Source organism: Bactrocera dorsalis, chromosome 5 (genome assembly GCF_023373825.1).
Source record: "Bactrocera dorsalis isolate Fly_Bdor chromosome 5, ASM2337382v1, whole genome shotgun sequence".
Lineage (NCBI taxonomy): Eukaryota > Metazoa > Arthropoda > Insecta > Diptera > Tephritidae > Bactrocera > Bactrocera dorsalis.
The window spans coordinates 32439581-32462732 of NC_064307.1; the positions used below are offsets into that span (position 1 = coordinate 32439581).

At 38.2% G+C, this 23152-nt stretch overlaps 3 protein-coding genes across 6 annotated transcripts in view; 1 reads left to right on the forward strand and 2 right to left on the reverse strand.

The window, feature by feature from the left end:
- The window catches only part of LOC105234013 (homeodomain-interacting protein kinase 2), a 110425-nt gene extending 90344 nt beyond the window's left edge, over positions 1–20081 (reverse strand). For 3 of the 4 annotated variants that reach the window (XM_049459283.1, XM_049459282.1, XM_049459280.1), the window contains exons 1-2: positions 19387–20081; positions 6939–8589 (exon numbers count right to left, since the gene is read on the reverse strand). In XM_049459283.1, the coding sequence (XP_049315240.1) occupies positions 6939–7773 (835 nt within the window). In that variant the 5' untranslated portion in view covers positions 7774–8589; positions 19387–20081. Of the gene's footprint in view, positions 1–6938; positions 8590–11836; positions 13371–19386 lie in introns of those variants that run through there. The other variant, XM_049459281.1, reaches the window with a different exon arrangement.
- A 752-nt stretch (positions 20082–20833) lies between these two features.
- Positions 20834–22133, forward strand: LOC105234003 (BLOC-1-related complex subunit 6). The gene is made up of 5 exons (XM_011216197.4): positions 20834–21306; positions 21366–21455; positions 21509–21705; positions 21758–21918; positions 21974–22133. The coding sequence occupies exons 1-5, from the start codon at positions 20934–20936 to the stop codon at positions 22017–22019; spliced, it is 867 nt and encodes a 288-aa protein (XP_011214499.2). The 5' UTR covers positions 20834–20933; the 3' UTR covers positions 22020–22133.
- LOC105234002 (peptidyl-prolyl cis-trans isomerase-like 1) lies at positions 22089–22876 on the reverse strand. Its single transcript, XM_011216196.4, has 2 exons — positions 22694–22876; positions 22089–22629 (listed from the first exon to the last, which is right to left on the reverse strand). The coding sequence occupies exons 1-2, from the start codon at positions 22780–22782 to the stop codon at positions 22182–22184; spliced, it is 537 nt and encodes a 178-aa protein (XP_011214498.1). The 5' UTR covers positions 22783–22876; the 3' UTR covers positions 22089–22181.
- Positions 22877–23152: the final 276 nt, after the last annotated feature.

Sequence of the window (23152 nt, forward strand, 5' to 3'; positions counted from 1 at the left end):
TGGTTCATTTGTTTAGGAGCTTACCCCAGACAAAAAACGGGATATGCTTAAATTCGCACAAAAGCCTGCAATCATAAACCTATAGTAGTTTATACATCAAATGATTACTAATTGTTCGTGCCTAAAGCAAATGATTTTAATGGTGAAAAATTTCTCTCAAGAAAAGCATGTGAAAATCGACTAACCCAGTCTGTTGCTAAAAGGGAACATGTTTCTATGAGATTGACATATAACATGATTTGTATCTGATGTTCTAGATCTTCCGGGATTATGAGTCCATATAGAGTACCGTGCAATAACACGCATTCTCAATAGGTAAGTCGGTTATCTCATTATGAAAGCAGAATAATTGCATTCTTGCCAGTTTGCGTTGGTTGCCACTACTGTCGCCGCCAATTGCACTCTTACCGCTGCTGAATGCTGTGGCAATTATTTATTTTTAGAGCGTTCTGCTTAAAACTGCAGCGTTGGAGAAGAAAGCTTGTGAGAATTAAATATTAAATATAAATATGTGCTGACATACATTCATATATAGTATGTATTGTTTGTATATGTATACCTCTATAGACTCGCCAGGCATGAAAGCGGCCACAAGCGTTGATGTGCATAAGAGTGGCGCAAATAATCGACATTGTTGCTTTTATTGCAGTGTTTTTTGTTGTTCTTGCACTTATTGTCGCGGTTGAGGTTGATAATATTCAGAGGTAGTACGTAGACTTTCTTTTTTGCGGACTGCATTGCAATTGTTGTCAACGCTGGGTGCCATTTCCATCATTTCAGCCTTTTGCATTGCATTATTGTGCTGATTCGTCTTATACGAGTCGTGTATGAGTATGTGAGTATATTCTTAGTGCGAAGGTAGCAAACAGAGTACAATGAGAGACAAGACAACAACAGCGATAGTGCACAATTGTCGCAATGTCTATGGGATAGAGTGTTTTTTCGGTTTTATCTCTACGCCATTTGGCATCTGTAGAAGTTTTCTACATTTGTTTTTGCCTCTATATTCTTTCTTCATCTTTTTAACGCTTCGTTTTTGTTTTTGCTTATGGGGCTAAAGATTTATGAGAGAAAGTACAGAAAAAGGGCGCTGACGTGGGCATAACACAGAACAGCACGCTTAGGTAAAGCAAGAAATGCATTTCTTCGTATATTATCACCTCACTAATACGCATGTACATATGTATGTGTGCATATGTACATTATAATGTTATGAACGTTTCATGTGGACATATTCTTGCTTATATCCAGAACTATCGTTAACAGTCTATCTTCATCCATCTCCTATCTATCTTTTTTTAATATTCCAAAGTACTGAAATGATTTCCAGTTTTATTTTACATTTTAAATTGACGAAGACAAAAGAAAAAGAGATAAGCCAAACATGATTTCAGCTGAAAGCGAAAAGATTTAAAAGTATTATGTCTGGATAAATCAGAAATCTGTTTCTCATTGTTTTCTAAAATAATATTCATTACAATAAGAATAAAGTCTCTCCCTAATTCCAATTACTTTGTTATCTTGAAAATGTGCAAAATGAAATACAAATATGATCTCCATAAAATGAGAGGGATCACGAGGCAATTATCCATTATACAGCAAAGTGAAACACGTGGACCGGAAAATTAAATTCGTTTCTTTATCCGGGTCGAGTATATATGTATATCCGGCTATATAACGGGTAATCCAAGAAGATAATGAATTTTTCAATAACCTTTTTATGACAGATCACGTGTGAGTTATGTCAAGCTGTCATGTTATTTTTGTTCAGCATTGTTTGACATTTCATCATGGAGAGCCTTACGCTTGAACAACGTTTCAAAATTCTTAAACTTTATTACGAAAATCCGTGCTCTGCTACTGAGTGTACTATTCGCAACATCATCACCCATCTTGAGACGCAGCGTTCATTATTGAATAATACGTAAGCTGCTATATACATACATATATCTCTGGCGTAGGCAACACTAAGTGTTGCCAGGTGTAATCTGACATTTCCATTGGAAAGTTTGACATTTTTTAGCATAACATCACTCAGAACCTTTTGTCATTTAATCGTGAATTGTTTTATTTACAGGGAATTAAAAAATTCATCTCGACCAAAAAATGGAATTAACTCGTGAACATTTTCGTGCGGCTATGAAGCACCATCCTATAGCACTGTGAAAAACTGGTACAACGAATTCAATCGTGGCCGACACTCGCTCAAAGACAAATTCCGTGAAGGTCGTCCAAAAACAGCCGTTGTGCCAGAAAACAATGATGCCGTACGTGAACTGATAATGCAAGACCGTCATGTAACATACCTTCAGATAGAGGCATGCCTATGCATTTCTCCCACCAGCATACATTCGATATTGCATGAACACCTGGCCGTAAAAAAAGGTTTTGTTCCCGTTGGATCCCGCACCATTCGTAGATCACATCCAGCACGCAGTAAAGAAAATATAGCAGCCGTAGCTGAGAGTGTACACGACCCTGGAGAGTCGCTTCGATTCGACCTCGTTCGCAGCAACTCGGACTGACGTATAGAACAACTTGGCACATTTTACGTCGAGGTCTTAAATTGAAAGCGTACAAAATATGTACATCTTGAGCAAGAACTGAAGCCGCTCGACCTTTCCAAGCGACATCGCTTCGCTCTATGGGCTCTAGAAAGGTTCCAAGAAGATCCGACGTTTTTGAGACAAATTTTGTTCAGCGATCAGGCTCATTTCTGGCTGAATGGGTATGTAAACAAGCCAAATTAAATTTGCCGACCCCGTCGAAACAGCACGTTTCCTGGGCCTCCAGCTAGATGACTTCGACGACAACATGGATAACCCTTACCATCCTAACGGGGATTGATAACCGTTGAAACAACAACAACAATCGCGCCATCATAACCAACTATTAGATGCCTGAAATTGAAGCTCGTGATCTCGGCAACATTTGGTTGCAACAAGACGGCGCCACTTCCCACACATCGCATCAATCAAAGGATTAATTGAGAGAACACTTCGGTAAGCAGTTCATTTCATGACTTGGGCTGCTCGATTGTCCATCAAAATAGTGTGATATCACAACGTTCGACTTTTTCGTGTGACGATATGTAAAGTCTACAGTCCATGCGGACAATCCCGCTTCGATTCAGGCCTTGGAGCAAAACATCACACGTGCCATTCGCCAGTTAAATGATTCAATGAGAGACCAAAAAGTGTTTTCAGAGAGAAATACTTTTGTAAGCTACAGTATCTGCCCATATTAAGTACACTTTTATAGTATATTATATCCCACAACTTGATGCAAATAAAAAGTCATTAAAAAGGCCTTTACAAAGCAATAACAGAAGTGTTGTTATAAAAGTTTTTACCAATTTTGAGTTAGACTTGTTTAATTTTCGATTTTGGACTGTTCGATTTCATCGACGACGCTTGATGAACTCCAAAACCGGTTCTTTATAAAAAAAAGAAGCTAAAACGTAAGCAACTTGACGGCTTGTAAAAAATTACTCAACTTCTGAAGCAATAAACCTTTTCATTAGTGAAAAAAATACAAAACAACAACAACAACAACAAAAACAAAATTAGTAAACAGAATAAGAAATTAAACAAAAATTAAGAAATACATATATAATAAGAGGGAATAAAGTAAAAACTATGAAACGAGCACTCAAGTAAGTGCCAAGTAAACAAAACGATTTCGATCGCCACGCTGGGTCGACCATAATACACAAAAACCAAATGAACACACGAACATGGCAAGCGGTACCTTCCACTAAAGTTAGCACTACAATGAGCCAGCCACAAAAAAATTAAAAATTAAGAAATATCAAAAAAACAAAAAGGTAAATAAATAAAAGCCAACGATTACTGGCTTCGTGGCGTCAACACATATGCATGTATTTTGAAAGCATGCTTTCGTGAAAACAAGCAAATGAAATCCAGAACGAACCGCGTGGAGCTGCTTAACACCCTGCATTTGGCAGACGCTGAATTCAAAGGGGGCAAAGAGAACTGATTATTGTATGAACGAGCTCATTGTCGGACGGTGTACGCAAACGAATGGCGAAAATAAAGTTGGGGACGAAAAGTGAAAAAAACAAAATTATTGCTATAACTAAGGCGCAATAAACAAAATACACGCCGACACAGGCGAAATATAAGATCAAAATAAGTGCTAAAAATAAAAAAATAAAATAAAAATGTATGTAATGTACACACATAAATATGTACGTGTGTATTCACGGTAATAATAAGCGAAAATTGTTTTGATATGGCGTGGATTGGAGATAGCAAAAAACGAGCCGGCGTCTCGCTGAAAAGTCAGACCAATAAAAAATATGAATATTAAAGCATATACATACATACATTCGTATAAATTTTCATTGCGCTCTATTACTTTGCTATTGGCTTTTCGTATTATCAAAGGGGCATATGTGCGAACGGAACTGATAACTACAACATTGTTATCAACAGTAAACAATATACATATGTATGTATGATTGCTTGTGTGCGGCTTGCCAAGAAAATAGTTGTTTTTCAACAATTATTTTTTGATTTGAAATTTTATCAGAATTAAATGCAAAACAACTAAGGCTGAGCATTGCCGGTTCAAAAGAGAGTGCAGCTGTGTTCTACGCCTTCTTGCCCACGTCAGCGTCTCCATATGCAATTGGTCGGCGCTTATCGTCTATTGCAAGCAAGTAAACCCTGCAGTAAAAACTTTGAATCGCAAACAAGTTTTACATATATACATACATACATATACATATATTATATTGGGTGTCCCAAAATTAATACAAAATTTGAAATTGCCGCCATTTATGTAGTAAAGTGTTGTCAACCGTAAACAAAACAAGTAAGGAAAGGCTATGTTCGGGTGTAATCGAACGTTTTATGCTCTAGTAACTTGCAGGAATCAAACCCAGGGAAATACCTTAAGGCCAAAAACGTCAACCAGAGTATCGGAATCCAAGCACTTTTATATATACATATACTATATATAACTCATACACTAAATTTAACCGGAAGCGTTCGGTCGGGTTCCGAGATATGTATGTGATCCTTCAGAATCTTGGAAAAGAACTTCGATGATAATTGTTTGTCTGGAGCAAGTGTTTTTGATTGGTAAAATTATTTAAAGAGGGTCGAGAACGTGTTGACGACGATCCAGGAGGGTCATCAACATCAACCAATAATCAACACGTTCTTGAAAATCGACGATTGTCAGATATCTTACTGACATCGTTAGAATATCGGAAGGACCTAAGAAAAGTGAAAGCAGTATTGGTTCCGAAATAACAAAATTTTTCTTAAAACAGCGTCGCGTTTACGTCGGTAAACAATGCTTTCCGACTACCAGGATGTCATGGAACGTATTATTACTGGCGATGAGTCTTGGATATATGATTACGACCCGGAAACAGACAATCAATCGAGCGAATATCGTGGCAAAGGTGAGCCGAAGTCGAAAAAACCACGTCAAAGCCGATCAAAAATCAAGTTTATATGACAGTTTTCTACGATTAATGAGGTGTGGTGTACTTCGAATTCTTTTCGACCGACGAAAATGTCATTAAAGAAAACTATTTAAGTGTTATGCGTCATTTGCCTGAAGCTATTCGTAGAAAAAGGGCGGAATTATGGGCCGAAAAATCTTGATTTTGGCATAACGATAATGAACCGTTGCTGTTGTTGTTCTAACGGTTATCTAATCCCCGTTAGGGTGGTAAGGATTATCTAGGTTGTTGTCGACGTCATCTAACGGGAGGCCCAAGAAACGTGCTGTTTTGACGGGGTCGGACCAAAGCGAAAAGGGTGGCAGATGATTGGAGTTGGAGGGGCATGCAAAGAGGTGGCCAGCGTCTTACGGAGATTCATTGCACGCAGGACATATATATGTTGGACATGTCGAGGTCTATTCTGGATAAGTAGAAATTTAACTTGTTACAATATCCAGAACGAAGCTGCGCAAGTGTCACTCTCGTTTCTCGTGGCTGGACAGCAGCTGGACTTGACTTTTTCTGATAAATTATGAACCCAACGCCGCCCTCGGTGGATTTAACGAAATCAACAACTTGCTATTATTGACAATTTATCAATATTTTTCTATTCAGTGTCATAACTAATAAAAATATATTTTCTTAATCAATTGTCGAGCTCTCAAATGCTTTTGACAGTGCTGTGTTTCAAACTTTGTATTTTATCTAGATTGCCAAAGCAAAACAAAAAGCTTTTTACTTGATAAAAATCTTGTTAAATTATCAATAATTTTTTTCAAATTGTCAAGAGCACGGAATATACGCTTAAATAGTACTTAAGTTTTCGCAAACGGGGAAACCAACCACCTGCCGATATAAAGGGCAAAAGGAGCTAGTATTTCAGCTTAATGAATTACTTATATTCCATGGATAAAGGAAACATAAATCAAAATTAATAAAAAATATGTTAATTTTGTAACAAGCACGACACATTTCTAAAAAAATTCCAAAGCTTAAGTTGAACGGAATCAGAACGATTTGTACGGACTTAAGTTGACCAAGCCCTGCCGTCAGTAAAGGGCGAATGTTCAGTGCAAAAATACTCGTACAATGTTGAAAGACAGGTTTTGTTGTATTTTCGATCATACATATAAGTGCATACATACATACATATATAGTACGAATATAATTAATTACTTTGTTATTTTATTGTAATTATCGGAATTTCAAATTACTTTCATTGTATTTGTCGCGTATTACATATGTACATATGTATTTCACTGCCGAAACGGGTGAGATATGAATGTGTTGGGGCACGTGTGCACCCGAAAGTCTTAGCGAACTTCAATTTATCAAAGTGTTAATTGTTCTAGTTGCATATTTAAATATTTACGCTTATTTTACGCCACTGCTGTTGACTTAGTTGGCGAATTTAACTTGATTATAGATAGCTAAAATCTATTACTTTGTCACTCACCTGTTTCACGCTTGCGTTTGCTCGATATTTTCTGCTGCAACGGCTGCCTTTGCTGCTGCTGCTGATTACTATGCTGGTATTTGCTCGACGCGACGGAGGAGGGATAACGTAACGTGGACGTTTGCTGACGCTTCGTCGATGTAACTACACTTATCTCGTTATTAATGGCAAGTTTACTAGTATTATTATTACTGTTGTTGTTGTTGCTGCTGCTGCTGGTGATGACACAGTTATCACCGTTGGTCTCTTTTAGCGGTTGTCGCTGTTCCAGCGATTGATCGCAATTGCTATCGTCAATATAAATTACACTCTGCGCCAAATTATTATCACCGTTTATATCGTCGTCGCTACTATCTACTATAGTTTCGGCGATGACTGTACCCGTACGCTTGTGCAGATGTTTTTGCTGTTGATTTTGTTGTTGTTCAGCGTCCTCAAAATCGCACGGCGAGTGCTTTATATGCGCTGCGACGAATGGGTAGACAATTGTCGACGTGGCAGCGGCAGAATTCTCTTGTTGCTGTCGATCCAGCTGCTCCGGTTCGGACTGTTTGTCGTGATAACGCTGATGCTGTTGTCGAGTCTGTTGTGATTGTTGTTGTTGTTGTTCTTCTTCTTGTTGATACGTACGCGGCGTTTGATGATTGCGTTGTTGTTGTTGTTGTTGTTGCAGTGCCTGCTCTTGTTGCTGCTGAGGCTCGTCTTGTTCTGCTGCCCGCAGTTGGTCCTGTTGCAGCTGTTGCTGCTCGTATTGAAGTACGTGCCGTTGTTCGCCCTCGTACACGGGGCGACTGGAGTAGTCGAAATTGGACGCGTTCACAAGCGACGTTTTCATTTGTATACGCTAACCGATGCAATGCAAAAATTCCTTTGCAAACTTAATGCAATACAATAAAATCGTCGTCGCGTCGCTTCGTCGTTATTGATTTTAAAAGTGTGGTCGAGCGCGTCCTATCGCGGTCGTATGTATTGTAACAATTTGTTGTTGTTGTTGCCGTTGTCGAATTAAATTTCGACAAATGTCCTCGATGGTGATTTGCACGCTTCACACTCGCTGCCAAAGGTGCAATTGTTGCTGTTGCTGGTGCTGCTGCGGTTTCTCTACGCGCACATGTGTTGTTGTCAGCGATCGTTGTATGTACGTCGATTTGTAACGTTGCGGCAGCAACAGTTTCACGCGTCATTCGTATTCTTTACGTTTATTTTTTTTTTTAGTGCTATCGGCAATTCTCTTTTTTCATATATTTTTGCTCGAATATGTTTTGCGATTTTTGTTTTTTGAATAATTTTGAACTTCGTTGATGTTTTTTTTTTCAACTTTTTTGTTGGAAATTTCAACGTTGCTGATGTTGAAATTTTTATTTATATTTTTTTAATATAATTTTACTTCGTTATTTATTCATTTTCTTTGTTATTAAATCTGATTTTGACTTACAATTAAAATAATTTAAAAACTTTGCTGTTGTCGTTTTAATCTATTAGATAAGGGGTTTTGCGTTAAGATACATTTTCATTTGGATTACTACTAATAGCTCAATATTAGTAAGTTTTCATATATATTTACATATATGTATTTACAACATTATTATGATTATTATTTATTTTTTGTTTACTTCTTTAACACTAAATTGAAACCAAAGCCGAAGAACAACTGCAAAGAAAAAAAATATGATATTAGTATTATGAAATATTAAAAAAATCAACGAAATTGATATTTTAGTTTTAAACAAAGAGAAACTTTTATAAATTAATTATTTAATGATCACTGGCAAGTGTGTGATGTAATAGTATTGCTTTTCATCTGAAGCACACTGTACTTGGTTATTTTTTTGCATACGCCAAATAAGCAAACAAAACAAGGTAATTCACAAAATATAAATCTGACTTAAAGTTTTTGCTTTGTAACTCTCGTGGAAGTAAATCGCAATAAAATTGAGACAGACATTATGAGAATGCACACAAGCTTAATTTGTTTATGTGTAAATTCTGTTTTTAATTCGATTTTGCTCCCACCTGTTTTGCCCACCCGCCAGACTCATGAAATGGTATGGTAATTATAATATCTGAACGTGTATGCAAAATTGTAATTAACCTTTAAAAAATTTTTAAAACACATTTTTCGTTGATTTGGAAAAAATATATAAAAAATACTATTATATATACATATGTATGCATGTATGTATGTATGTATATAAATTTTAAATGTATAACATGTAGTAAACATGTTTGATTGGATGTGTTAATTCAATATAAAAATTCAGACACAACATTTCATCAATATTATATAGAATTATTAGGTAATGCATTTCTTCGTTCAAAAACATCTTTCTGAGGTAATATCTTCCCAACGCATGAAGGACCTAAGTGGCAAAATACCACTGACTCTTCTCCCTAGGGAGAGCTTTACCAAAAAGGTTTACTTCACTAGATTAAATTCAACAGTAAGGCCGAGCTACTGCTTAGGGACAGTACAATCAAGCTTTACAACGACGACTCGAAAACGTTAGAGGAAATCGGCGCAGGGGTCGCAGGACCAAGCACAAAATTTTCCATATCTATAGGCAGTTATTCGAGCATATCTCAAGCAAAGGTGTTTGCTATAAGACGGTGCGTTGAGATAAACCTTTAAGGCAACTATCTGTACTCAAAGCGATTTAAGCGTGCGAGATCAAATCGCTATTGGTGCAGGAGAGTACAGAAAGACGGAATAGTCTATCAATCGTAACCAAGAGCGCTTTATTTGGGCGCCAGGATACAAAGGCCGGTAATGAACTGGTGATGAGCTTGCGTATTCTGCAGCATCCACCAACATGGTAGAAACCTTTCTTTGCGGTTAGTCTCCGCACCATATAGGGGCTGTTCCGCAATGATGAAACAGTGGGAGAGGAGAAGCATTGGCAACAACTCCTAGGCATGGTCAAAAGGTTTAAATATGTAATCAATCTCCCAAGGGAAAAACTTGAAGCCTTCTACACTGGCCATTGTAAGCTCAAGAAGCACTTATTTAACATGGCCCCAGCTTCTTGTGCGAATTGCCGGTTCTGCGACTTGGAGTCTGAATCAGAACCTGCTAATCGACTTCGTAGGAAAAAGTACCTTGGATCCATGTTTCCAAATAGGGATTACATCGCCTCAATAACACCTAGGAATATATTGCAATTTATCAATATGCTGTGGCTAGTTGAGACGTTGTGACTTAAGAGACGGCACAATAGACCCTAGGTCACGGTGCAATCTGCATTCACTTACCTAATCTAATCTAATCTCTAACATCTCCAACGTTCCCTTATGGGTGTTACAAAGCCAGTGTATACTATGAAAGCAAGTAAAAACGCTATTGGGTAACGCCAGCAAATCGCTATATTGGACTAACTATAAAACATGTGTCAATACTGGGCAACTTACTCGGCTTTAAGCCGCTGCAAGTTCTAAACTGAATTGCGCTTATTTATGTTTTCATGTTTTTCAGTTTTGCTTGCTCCCAAAACCGCACTGAGTTACTACAACTTTCTACTTCAACTTCTTTCCATTTGATTTTCTTACTTACTTGTGACTTCTGCTGTCAACAGCAGAATTTTTATTGTACTTTTCGGCCAAATAAACACGAAAAGAAACTACGAAAAACAAAACACATACACGCACACACCAATAATAAAAATAAGTTCAGACAAAACCCAAAAAGGCAATAACTGCTGAACGCTCCGTACTTTTCACTTTGACTAAATGTGTGGCGAGACGTGGTCGGTAGCCAGTAACGCGTGGAGAAAACTTTGGTATAAATGCATGAGGAAGCAAAAAAAAAAATAAATAAATGTGACGTGCGAATTAAGAAAGGAGGAGAGCAACAAAGCAAAGCAAGGGCAAAAAAAGTTGAGAAGAGAAAAGATTTCATAAAAGCCGGTTTGTTTGGCTCAGGCGCGCTTGTTGTTCGGCTTGCCACCGCTGTTGTTGCTAGAAAGGTGGGTAGTTATACATAAATACACATGTACATATGTACATGTATAGTATGTATGTGTGCATATGTAGGTTGATGGTCTGGATTGCCGGCTGGCTGGTTGAACGTTGGCTGGCTTAGTAAGGGGATACGGCGTTTTCTGGGCACTTCAGCTGCCGCTGAGAGGGCTCAGTATGCGAACGAGCTTTATTATTATTATTATGCTCGTCGCTGCCATTCAAGCGCTGACGTAGACGCAGGTGCGCGGAGTATGGAGTCACGGCGGCTGCAAAGTCGACAGCCGCTCACGAAAGCGCATGTAGGTAGACTATGCGTATGTAATACACTGAGAGAAACATATCTATACTTGAGACCAAAATATAAGTACGTGTAGATTTGTGGAGCAGAAACCAGAAACTACGCAGCACCAACGACATGGTTTGGTTATAATACACATGTGCTAATGGATGTATGTTTGTCTGTATGCATGCAACTCTCTTAACACATTTGTATGTACATACATATGTACGGATGTATGTGGCCAAAGATGACGGCGATAGTGCTGGCAGTGTGGGTCTTTTGGGCGAGTCAACCTAACCTGCCGCTGCCTGTCTGCCCGCCTGCTGCTGCTCGATGGCTGTGTTAGGTTTTGTTTGTGTTTATTTTTATCTTCCTTATTTTGTTCGTTGTCGCATTAACACAATTTTCTCTGCTTGTCACCGAAGCCCCGAACGTTGTGGCGCAGTTTTGTGAAGAAAAATAGCTTTATAGCATTGGCAGATGTCTACACACAAGAAATCGAAAATTTTCCACACATTTTATTGCATACTATATAGAATTTATTCGTTTTTTTTTTTGCAAAACCGCACAGCAAATGTTTGCAATTAAAAAATGTACACTATTTAATTTGGTTTGGTCACGCGCATACACATTTACATATGTATACATATATACACTCACACACCTTTTAACACTGTTGTTTCCAAAGCTGCGACGCACAAAAGCCTCAAGCTGCTAGCTAGCCGCTGGTGTTGATGAAAGGTGCGGCAGCTGGTACACTATCACTTTTGGCCAAATACACTAACACCGAAATTGCTACACTTAATTGTTTCACAGCTTGATTATTAGTTGGCTGCTACTAGCTGACTAACTGGCTTTGTGGCTTGTTGGGCTGCTGGTTGATTGGCTTGACTTTCTTCAAGCACCGAACGGGCCACTTTTCAACCGCGAACTAACTAGAGTGTCCGCATTCGTCGATGTTGTGATTCACTCTGAATCATGTCGCTGGCCAGCGAGCAGCAACTACCACTAACTAACTGTCTGCGAGCTAACTGCTGCATACCATTGCGCCAGTCCAGTTAGACAAGCAGACAAAACCACCCAGAAGACGAGCGCAGAGCGCCGACAAAAACAGGAAAAAGGATGTTTGTGTACTAACAACAACAATACGTACGATGCCTAAAAAATTTCCCTCGAAATTCCGTTTTCGCCCAATTGGACATCAATGAAGGTGACAACACCGCTGCGCCCAACATACCGCCGACTGAAATTGTCTCTGTGGTTCACTTGCGGAAAATCGACTTCGGCGCCTACTCTCTCAACATATTATATTTCTCTCGGACTTGCGACTTCTCTTTGGTAAAAGAGTTGCTCTCGTCATAGCGCATGCACGTTGCACACCTTGCTGCGCAAGTACGTGTTAACCGCCGCTATTACTGGAGCTATTGCGGGCACGCTCCCTGTGTGAGGTGCAAGCTCACCATGTTGCCCCCAATATCTCGCATTTCATAAGCATTGTTATTTTAGTTGCCAACATTGTGCGCTGTTGCTACTAGCAGTGCTTTCTATTCCTAGAATGTCACCCTCTCATATTACTGGTAAAAAAAGGAATTTGTTAGGCGCGTAGGCGACTGTGACTAGGTGCTGTCGGTGGTAGAAGGCCAGTCAAAATAACTATTTCGCTTTGCGAGGACACAACAAAGACACGTATACCAAGAAGCACCCTTTAAAGACGCAGCAAAAATATTTGAATGTGGTACATTTCTTTTGACCTCTCTCATACACACTCACTTTTCGGTGCGCTCACTTTCTCTCTGAGTTTTGAACTACGCACGAATTACCACCGGAATTTTACAGTTCTAGGAGTTGAGGGCTAGTGAGCCCTCGCATATGCTTTACCTCGCTGGCATCAGCGTAGCGCACAAAAATATTTGCCGGGTAAACAGTACACCGGCAACAAGAACAACTATTATTAGCTGAAATAAAATAAAAACAACACAATGCTTACACACATACTAAGGTACATACAAATGTAATATTATTGCGCCGTTGTTAATAAACAAAGAATGAATAAATTTTAATTGAAAATGTCAGAAAATTTTTGCAAATGAAAAACTAGGCGTGGTCGCGCATTTTCATGGAAAACTGACGTATTTTATTTTCTTTACATATTTTTTGTGGGCAAAACCGTTATGGCGAAAAATCACGAAACCTTCTGAAATTCTAGTTTAGTGACATTTCATATACTTATGTACATACTTATGTACGTACGAGTATAACGTACATATATTATATTTGACATACACATACATATATAATTATAGAAAAGATCGAAGTCATCAAAGTTTAAAGGATGAATAATCGTATATTTAAATCAGATTATCGAATAAAAATAATATATAGGGGAACGATAAATGTTACCCATTTTCGACAAAACAGCACATTTTTGTAAGGAAATGATGTTCTATGAATTTCATTAAACGTTTATTCCAGTCTAAAAATAAAAAAATATATATATTTTATATTATATATTACATACATATATACATATGTACATTCTCCCCCGTCGTCGTTAAGTTGGTGTGGTAGGTGTAAGCTGAGACGACTCCTTCTTTGTGCCGGTCGGCTCTGAACGTATTGCCTCATAAACGCGTACGTCAACTCTCGCCTTGGCCTTTCCGGGGAACGGATAGCGGCTCTGAGTGGGGACCTTTTTGCATGGACAATATTTCTAAGAACAACAACGACAAAAACAAGAGCATTGATGGAAAGACGACGAACGCAGGTGAAGGACTGTCGAAATCGACACCTAGATCCATTCCAGGCGGGGCTGCTGCTCCTGTGGCGACGAAACCGTCGCTGGTCAACTGTAGAAACAGGAAAAATACCCCAGTAGGTGTCTCCTCTTCAGGTAGCGGAATTGGGGAAGCCGGCGCAAACCCGCCGGCAAGGGAAGTAGCGAAGGGTGGAGCCTTCATACGCGGCGGAATCGCCAGCACTAGCAGAGGAACGTCTGATAGAATTATGAAAGGATCCCTAGGGGGTAGAAGCAAGGCAGCTTTAGCGAGGAAGCTAAAGTCAGACCGTCGATGGCGGCCAAGATTGTGGAACGCTACAGTGGCAAGCATGTTGGTCAGGTATCTGAGGAGAACGTGAGGAGGACGGTGCTATCTTCCACGAAGAATGGAAGAGAGTAGCGGCGGCTATCTCGTCAGTCTTCCAGAAAGTGGTCAAAGAAAACCCTGGGCCACCAACAGAATGTGTGAGTGCCGGTTGGCACCATGGGCCGCACAAGCTTACAAGATGTGCTGATGCCATCTTATATAAGGAGCCAGTCTCTCAGGTGGGGGAGGTTTGGAAGGGAGGCAGACTGGAGGCCGTGGACAAACCTGATCTTCCTCTTCGCCCTAGGGCACGCGTCTGGCTGCCGGCCGAACCTTCCACTGCGAATGAGATTGAGGAAATCCTCAGATACTGCAGCCCCTTACTTCTAATGCAGGACTGGAGAGTTTTAAGGCTAGAGAGAACCGATGAACCATATCGGCAAGCGCTGATAATGCTAAACGCAGAGTCCATCGGTCTTCTCAGCAAAACAAAGGAAGCCATAAGCTATGGTTTTGAAATGGTAGTGCTGAAAGTACTCCCAACAGATGCCAGAGCTGATGGCACCCAAGCTGCAGCTGCGGTGGATGCGACAGAGGGCGCTGACGGTCAAACGAACCGAATCTCTCGGACGTGGCAAGTATTGGGGACTGTTTGTCGATCGGCGAATGGTGGAAGGGTCTACTGTCGGGAGCTCTCTATCAACTCCTGTTTCAGACTTCCCGACTAATGTAGTGTATTCCACGCTGAGATTGCATCCATCAAGGTAGCAGCAGATTAGAAGTGCATTCACCTTCAGAGAGTCGGATAACAGGGCGGCAATACTAGCCTTGAACTCATTCACAGTGCGTTCAAGGTTGGTCGAAGAATGTCTAACGTCGCTATCTCTGGCAGTGAGAGTTTTTGTGATTAGACTGCCAGGGCTAGGAATGGGAATCTTACCGGATGCCGACTGTAGAAACTGTTCGGAAGAAGATGCTGTAGAAACAAGCCAGCACTTCCTTCTTGACTGTCCCGCGTTTGGGAGGTCAAGACTTAGACACTTGGGGGCGCATACCTTCGGACAACCCACCGAACTGGCGGGTGTTGAAGTTAAGCGCCTTTGTAATTATTTATTGGCTACAAAGCGCTTCACCAATCTGTAAGTCCGAACACGGGAGTTCTTTTTCAATGACTTCACAAAGGACTACATTATTAGTGTACGTGTGATCTCTGATCAGCCATCTAACCTAACCTAACTACTCGAGAATATTTCCACAAGAGAATACATAGGTATTTTGCTGAGTTGGCATCCAAACTGAAACGGCCGAAACTGAAACTTTAAAAACGTTTCACGAAACTGAATTTCTCAAAAGGAAATCCACGATTTCTCAGCTTCTACTGCACCGATTTACGAGAATCTTTTGTTGTTGTTGTTGTTGTTTTTGTAACAGTTGCGCTACGATGGTAAAGATTATATAAGTTTTCATCGAGGTCATCCAACAGTAGGCCTAGGAAACGTGCTGTTTTGACGAGGTTAGACCATAGGGAGAGAGGTGTCAGCTGTGTAGGGTTGGCAGGGAATGCAAAGAGGTGGCTAGTGTCTTTCAGGGATTCGTTTCACGCTGGACATATATTTAATATGTCAGTATAGATTCTGGATAATGAGGAGTGTAACCTGCTACAGTATCTAGAACGAAGCTGTGTGAGGGTCACCCTCGATTCTCGCGGCAACTCGAATTATTCACCTTCAATGGGTGGTGGATTAACACTAACTAAGTCCACCATTCACTGTAGTGGAGCCGGTGAAGGTGTTAATAGCTTCACTGTGAATGACGGTCAGTAAATGTCTCAAGTTTGTTGAGTCCGAGGTCTATTCGGCGTATTGTTTATGTCGTCGACGTAGTAGAGGAAGGATTTCTTGATGATTTCTACGAAAGCACCAAAGCACAAATAGCTTGGAGAGGAGTTCATTATGTGCCTTAACTGGGAGCTTACGGGTCTCATTGTGCAGGTTTTCGATAGGAGACATCAAGAGGCATTTCGTTGTAGTCCGAAGTACAGCGTTCTGACTTGTCTGTAGTTTTCTCGAAGGCGTTTCACTACATCCAGGCAACCATATTGGCGCGGTCCGGCCGGCTAGTACGTAGCCAACAATGTTTTTTTGTCTTCCACGACCTTTTTTGGGTAAGAAATACCACAACTTGAAGACAGATTTGTTCCCATGATTTCACTAGTGATTGATACAGATATAGTAAATTTAAATCGGAAGGAATTTAAATTTTGTTACTCGGGAAGCAGGCATGATTTTAGTCCAACTTTCCTCCGTTGATAACATAAAAATTTGTATTTTTACTTTATTTATTGTGAAGTCAAATTTAAGACAATACTAATATGTAATTAAACGCATTTGATATTTCATCCCCAATACATATATACATCCATTTCACAATAATTCCAAATAACAAGTGCATCCATTTCTTATTCAGTGTAACCTTAGGACCTGCATTCCACCTAGGAACTTTTGGAAAATATGTGAAATGTATACATAACCCTATATGTTCACGACTGATTCACTGTGTTCAAAACAACCGTTAGGTTAATTGAACTGTGATACTCTTGTGCAACATGTTGCGAGTATGGAAATCAAAAAGAGAGGAAAGAAAAGAGAAACAAAATAAAAAATTTCTCTTTGAACATCCGTACAACTTTCTGCAATCTTGTGTCCCCAGAGCACTGGAGGACAAGTGAGTCGTCAGAGAGTGATATAGGAAAAGAAATTGGTTTTCCCCAAGCGTCAGCATTTGCAGCCGAAAACCGTACAACAACAGCAACTAGTCAATACCAGGAAATTCAAGTTAGCAGCGAGTGACACCTCCACACCATCACAACTAACGCAGCTGCCTGACACCCACACTATGTGTAAATCCTTCGGCGCGCCATTGCTTTCACTCAATGAAATCGGGACATCGGCGCATTGACAGCGTGGCGTGAATGGCGTAAGATATACGCCAAACAGCGGCCGGGAACAAGCAAAACAAAGTACAAAAAATTACCTGCAAATTCATTGAGTGTGTCTCCCCCATAAGCCCGGTTGATAGAAATCTACGAAAAGATATGTACGTATGCATGTATATATTTAATATTTCTCGTTGCATAGACAACACTGAATGGACGTGGCAATAGTGTGGGCAGAGGGCACTTAAGTCGTTTGCTTATTAGGAACACTTTGAATGAAATGGTGAAACTTGTGCCTACTTTCGAGGAAAAATCACCTCTTACCAAAGAGAGTAAGCATGGAAAACATATGGAAGAAAAATTTGTTCGTTGAAAAATTGCTAAAAAAAAGGGTATTGGTATTGGCTCACTATAAAAAAATAGAGATGACGACGAATTTGTCATGCATTCGACTCATTCGACACATAGAGTCAGGGTGTTCACAATATACATACATATAAATATTTACATATTAGGGGCCATCCATAAATTACGTCACACGAATTTAAGGACTTTTTAATCCCTCCCCCCGTCCTTGTCACAAGTTGTCACATTTTGATATACAAAAAGAAATTGTATTCAAACGTCTAATGCGAAATTATTAAGAAAAATATCCATAGGTCTGAAAGGGTTAAATTTTGATAACATATTCCTTTATCTATACATATTTTTTATTGAAGGTCTTGTTTATATAAATAATCATTAAAACTGAAACATTTAATTAATTTGCTTACAGTGGTAAAAAGGCATTAAATAAACCAAGATCAAAATTCAGGCGTTCAAAATATTTGCAACTTTTAAGTATCCTAAAAATATTCAAAAATTGTTTCAATATTTTTAATAACTTCAGCATATTTTCCATTCCATTTCCAACCTGGAAAAATTCTTCACCATTCCAGAATATTTCACTGCTTATATTGCGTTTAACCATCATCCAGATATTCTCAACAGGGTAGATCGGGCAGTTGTGTACCTTGTTGATGAGTACATAAGCTTTGCTGTCTGACTCTCGAAGTTTGAGTTTCGATTCATGTGACTACAAAATTGAGTTCCAATTCTGCTTAGTTCAATTTAAGGGTGATCGAGCAAATCTAAACCTCGCTTACCTATTTTTACAGGCACAAATGGTTTTTCCGTAAAATAAAAACGCTTGAATTTCCATTAATTATGTGAAATGCGATTACCCTTATAACTTGCCTTTAGTTAAGTAGCAAAATAAACAAAAAATACAAGAAATATCAGTTGCAAATGTTTTGAATACTTGCGTTTCATATTGGAATTTTGCTCTGTTTTTGTTATAGGTTAAAATAATAATTTTAACAGTATATGTGACAAATGAAATAACTAAAGGTCGGAAAAAGAGAAAGTCAAAGAAGACAAAAATTACTTTAGCAACAAAAAAATATAGAAACATATTCATATTTGACATTGGTTGCAAAAGTTTCGACCACCACTGTATATTTAGCATGCAATTATATCGGTATTGTTCGACCTCGTCGAAACAGGACGTTCCTGAAATCTATGACAACTTACTATCCTAACAGGGACTATATATAACCGTTTCAACAGCAATAAAAACAACAAGACTATAAATTTTGCTTAAACACCTTTATTTATATAGTAAACAAAAACAATATTGGTGTAAACTGTGCGAAAAAATTAAAATTTGACTTTTAAAACAAAAGACACTTGTAAGGAAAATGAAAACTGATAAAAAAAGCCTCTGAAATAAATATACTTAAATGCGATGTAAATCGAACACGTTTCTAGGATAACACAACTTTTTGCTCGCAAATTTCAGGTACATATGATACATTAAAAATATAAGTGGAGAACCTCTTTTCGTACATAGCCCGAAATCGGGCGATGCTATTCTGAAGTCTACCCATCATATCCGCTCTACCCATTTTAATTCCTAATTTTGGAGGAGATATTTTAAATCTTAGCCAAAACTTATCAGCTAATCTTACTTTCCAATAGTTATTTTCTTTTTTTAACATAGCCGACGGATTATGAAAGCACGAAATAAATTCAAACTATAAACCAATATTGAAAAATAATTTATTAGTAAAATATTTGGTCATGCTCTGCTTTTAAAGAGAATAAAAATATCCCAAATATTGTTAAAATGTATATAGTTTCTTTTGGCACACTTACACATTGGTGTTGGCCTGTCCACAATTTGCTCGTACAGCGTTGCTCTAGCTCAACCCACAAATTGGTCAACGGCGGATGAAGCTATGCAAATAATCATTTGCAATTAGACCGTCACTGTTTTTATTTTTACTTTATTTTTTTTTGCTTTTAACGATTTTTTGTAATCGCTTAGCTGGCTTTTATTTATATTCTAAACGTATGCACTGTAAATTTCTCCCTTTGTTCAAGCGATCCCAATTGTTTTCACAAATTGAACTGCATATTTTTTTCGTTTACGTCGCTATCAACGCGAAATGATTTTTATCTGCTAACTTTTGTTATATATTTCTCAATAAATATATATTTTCCCACAATTGTTTCACTAAATTAACAAAAATGTAACTATGGGCTGATTTGTTGCAATGTGAAAACTTGTGAACTACGACTTCGCGAACGCCCGAGAAGTATTTACGTCTACGTTACGAAATTTATTTATACAAACGTTTAGCCAGATATTCGTACATACATTTTAGTATAGACGTTTAAATTAGAGTGCATGCAGTCGTTATGTCGCAGTTTGGTTACTTTTTATATTTTTATGCACTGCTTATATTTTTAATAATATACATCACTTTATTTTTATTAAATTTACGCCAACAACGCGTACACGCGACACGTTCACCAACACTCAACGACGATTCGACAAAACTGTGAAGAATTTAGCACAAATACGCAGAGATGTATTTGGCTGGTACTGAATACTTAAATTTACAAAGGTTTGTGTTTTAATTATATTCAAATATATCTTAACTCTATTGCACCCAAATACTTCTTGTCTAAATTTTAAATATTTTTATGTTCTAAGATGAAGTTTCTTAGTAAGTTTCAAAAATTATTCTCCAAATACTAACAGTTATCATAAACTATCAAAATTCCTTCACAAAATAATTTTATACCACACAACCCTAACACGCGACGATGGCACTATAATATTTCACTATACCTATCTCTTTTACGCTAATGTCTGTTACCAAGTTGAATAATATCTCCATTTCTCCTGAAGAACAAATGTCCAATCAACTGTAGCCAACTTCAACTACACTCTAAAAAAATGTTAATGAAGATTACAAAATACGTGTTGTCTTAAATAGAAAAATTCTTTTATTATATTGGCATTACTAATACGTGACATATGTACATTTGAAATTATAATAAACATTTATGTTAAACATCACGTAGTGTAACTATTTTTATTCATATCTCTCTGTTATATGCAAGCACATAAAACATTTTTTTTCTAATCCCAATAATCTTAAATTTTAAGCCAAGTATTAGATAAAAAATTAATTTATATTAAAGTTGGGAATACAGATTTATAAAATGATACCACATTGAACTGAAATTTTTAATGATTTTGATTTTGGGATTAAAAATTTAAAATCTAGTCATTTTGACGGGTTAAGTTGTTTATGTATCAGCTGATTACATTGTATTTCATTTATCAATCGATTTGAGCTTTTGTGGAAAACACTAAAGGGATGTGTTAATAAATTTAAATTTTTATTTTTATGGAAATGTCCCGTAGAAGTCAAGACATTCCTATTCGACCACGCTATGGTATACCAGACACAACAGAAGACGACAATAACAGTCCAATAGAGCGCACGAAGCAAAGAACTAGAAAGACACCACCGAGCGCTATGGAACCTTCATCATACAGTGAAATTCCTTTTCTCGCACAATATCCAGATAGGGATATTTCTGCACAAGGGATAGAACGTAGCCAACGAGCAAGTGCAGAAGGGGATAAAGCCGAACGCACCATTATTGGTGAACCAGGTGTTGAATACGATGATGAGGATGATAATTCAAACTCCAAAGACAGTTCGTACGAGGATAATAAAACACCTATGCGGCCCAACTCATTGCACTGCGATTCCTGTAAAACCAAGAGAAACCCGAATATTGATTTTTCTAAACAACAATTTTTATTGTTATAGCTTTTCCTTACGAGTTGGAGGGTGCCACCAGTACAGATGGCGAAATGCGACATTTTGTAGCCGATAATCTAGAGGAAAAAATACGTAGTGGTAAGTTTAAGTGAACTAATGTTCTATATTCGTCTATAAGTTCCGAACTACAGATCAACAGAGTTATGCTTCACATAATAGCACACCTTCAGCCGCCAATGCGAGCGGTGGCTTACTCACACGTCGTTTCTTACAAACTCAGCGACCTCAAATTGATGCGAATGTTTTAAATGATATTGAGATCGAAGCGCAATATTTGGCTGCGTCAGTGGATAATTTGATGGAAAACCTTTGCAATTTGCTGCATTCAGTAAGTATATCGCAAGTATTTTAAACAATTTATAATAAAACTCGCTGCGTAGATATCTTCAATTACTGCTGATAACGTGGAAGTGCATAAAAATGCCGTAAATAAACTTACTGACAGTATGGATGCTAATATTAAATGCATGTACACAATTATGGCAAAAACAGAAGAAATTACTAAGTCCATGAAGCCAACAGAGCAGCTAGGTCAAAGAATGTAAGTTACCTTATAAAACACGAAAATTTTCAATACATTGTTTGGTTAATTTTAGTCGTGAAATTAAGCGCCTGGTGGATATGCTCGATGGCACTATGTAGGACCAACCGTTGGTGGTAAATGGTAATTTACCGAAAACCGCCTGTCCCCTTATTTAATTACACACACTATTGGTAGTATTATAAACGAGTTATTAAAATTATTATAAAAATGAATATCTGAACTATATAATTGTATAGAATATAAAATAGTTGTATGCATAATTAGTATTTTTCTACTTTTGCTTTAACTATTCGCACACTATCTACCGGTCGATCATTTTTATCAGTCTCCGCCATGCCAATACGCTTTACAACCTGCATTCCCGAATACACTCGTCCAAATATTGTGTGTTTTCCATCTAACCACTGCGTAGGTGCTAATGTGATGAAGAATTGCGAACCATTTGTGTCGGGCCCAGAGTTGGCCATTGATAATATACCTGCACCGGTATGCTTAAGATCTGAGTGAATTTCATCAGGGAATTCGTTGCCATAAATTGAAGTGCCGCCACGTCCAGTGCCAGTAGGATCGCCGCCTTGTATCATAAAGTCACGGATGATCCGATGGAAAACTACATTGTTGTAGTAACCACGACGTGATAGTTCAGCGAAATTGCGGCAGGTATTGGGTGCATGTTTCCAGTAAAGCTCCACTGTAATTTCGCCCATGCTATAACACAAATACACACACATGCTTAATAACAACATAGCGTTAAAATATTATGAGTACTTACGTTGTTTCAAGTGTTACAAAATGTGGCTGCCATGCTTTGTCAGGAATACCGGCACCAGTTGCAGCTGTATTACTCGTCGTAGCTAACATTTTTATTTATTTATGCAGAGTGTTTAATTCAGTATTTCGAACGTGAAATATGTGAAGTTTGCCAAGCAAAAGTAAAATAAAAACAAATCGCTGTCACAATTGAGGCTTGCCAGACAGTTATTGCTTGAACCTTACCAGATCGTACAAAGCCACTGTTATTACTTTTTAGCCATATATTTTATTCTTTCAACACTGTTTTTAATTTTCATCGCAAAAATATTACTATTATTTTTTTAAATATGTCATAAAAGTATTAAGATATTTGCATATTTTATTTTCTCATTATTTACTTTGCTTTTCTCTCTTACACCAGTTCTCACGTTCAGATGTCGCTGTAGTTGGTATTTACATGCAATCCGTTTTGTTGGGG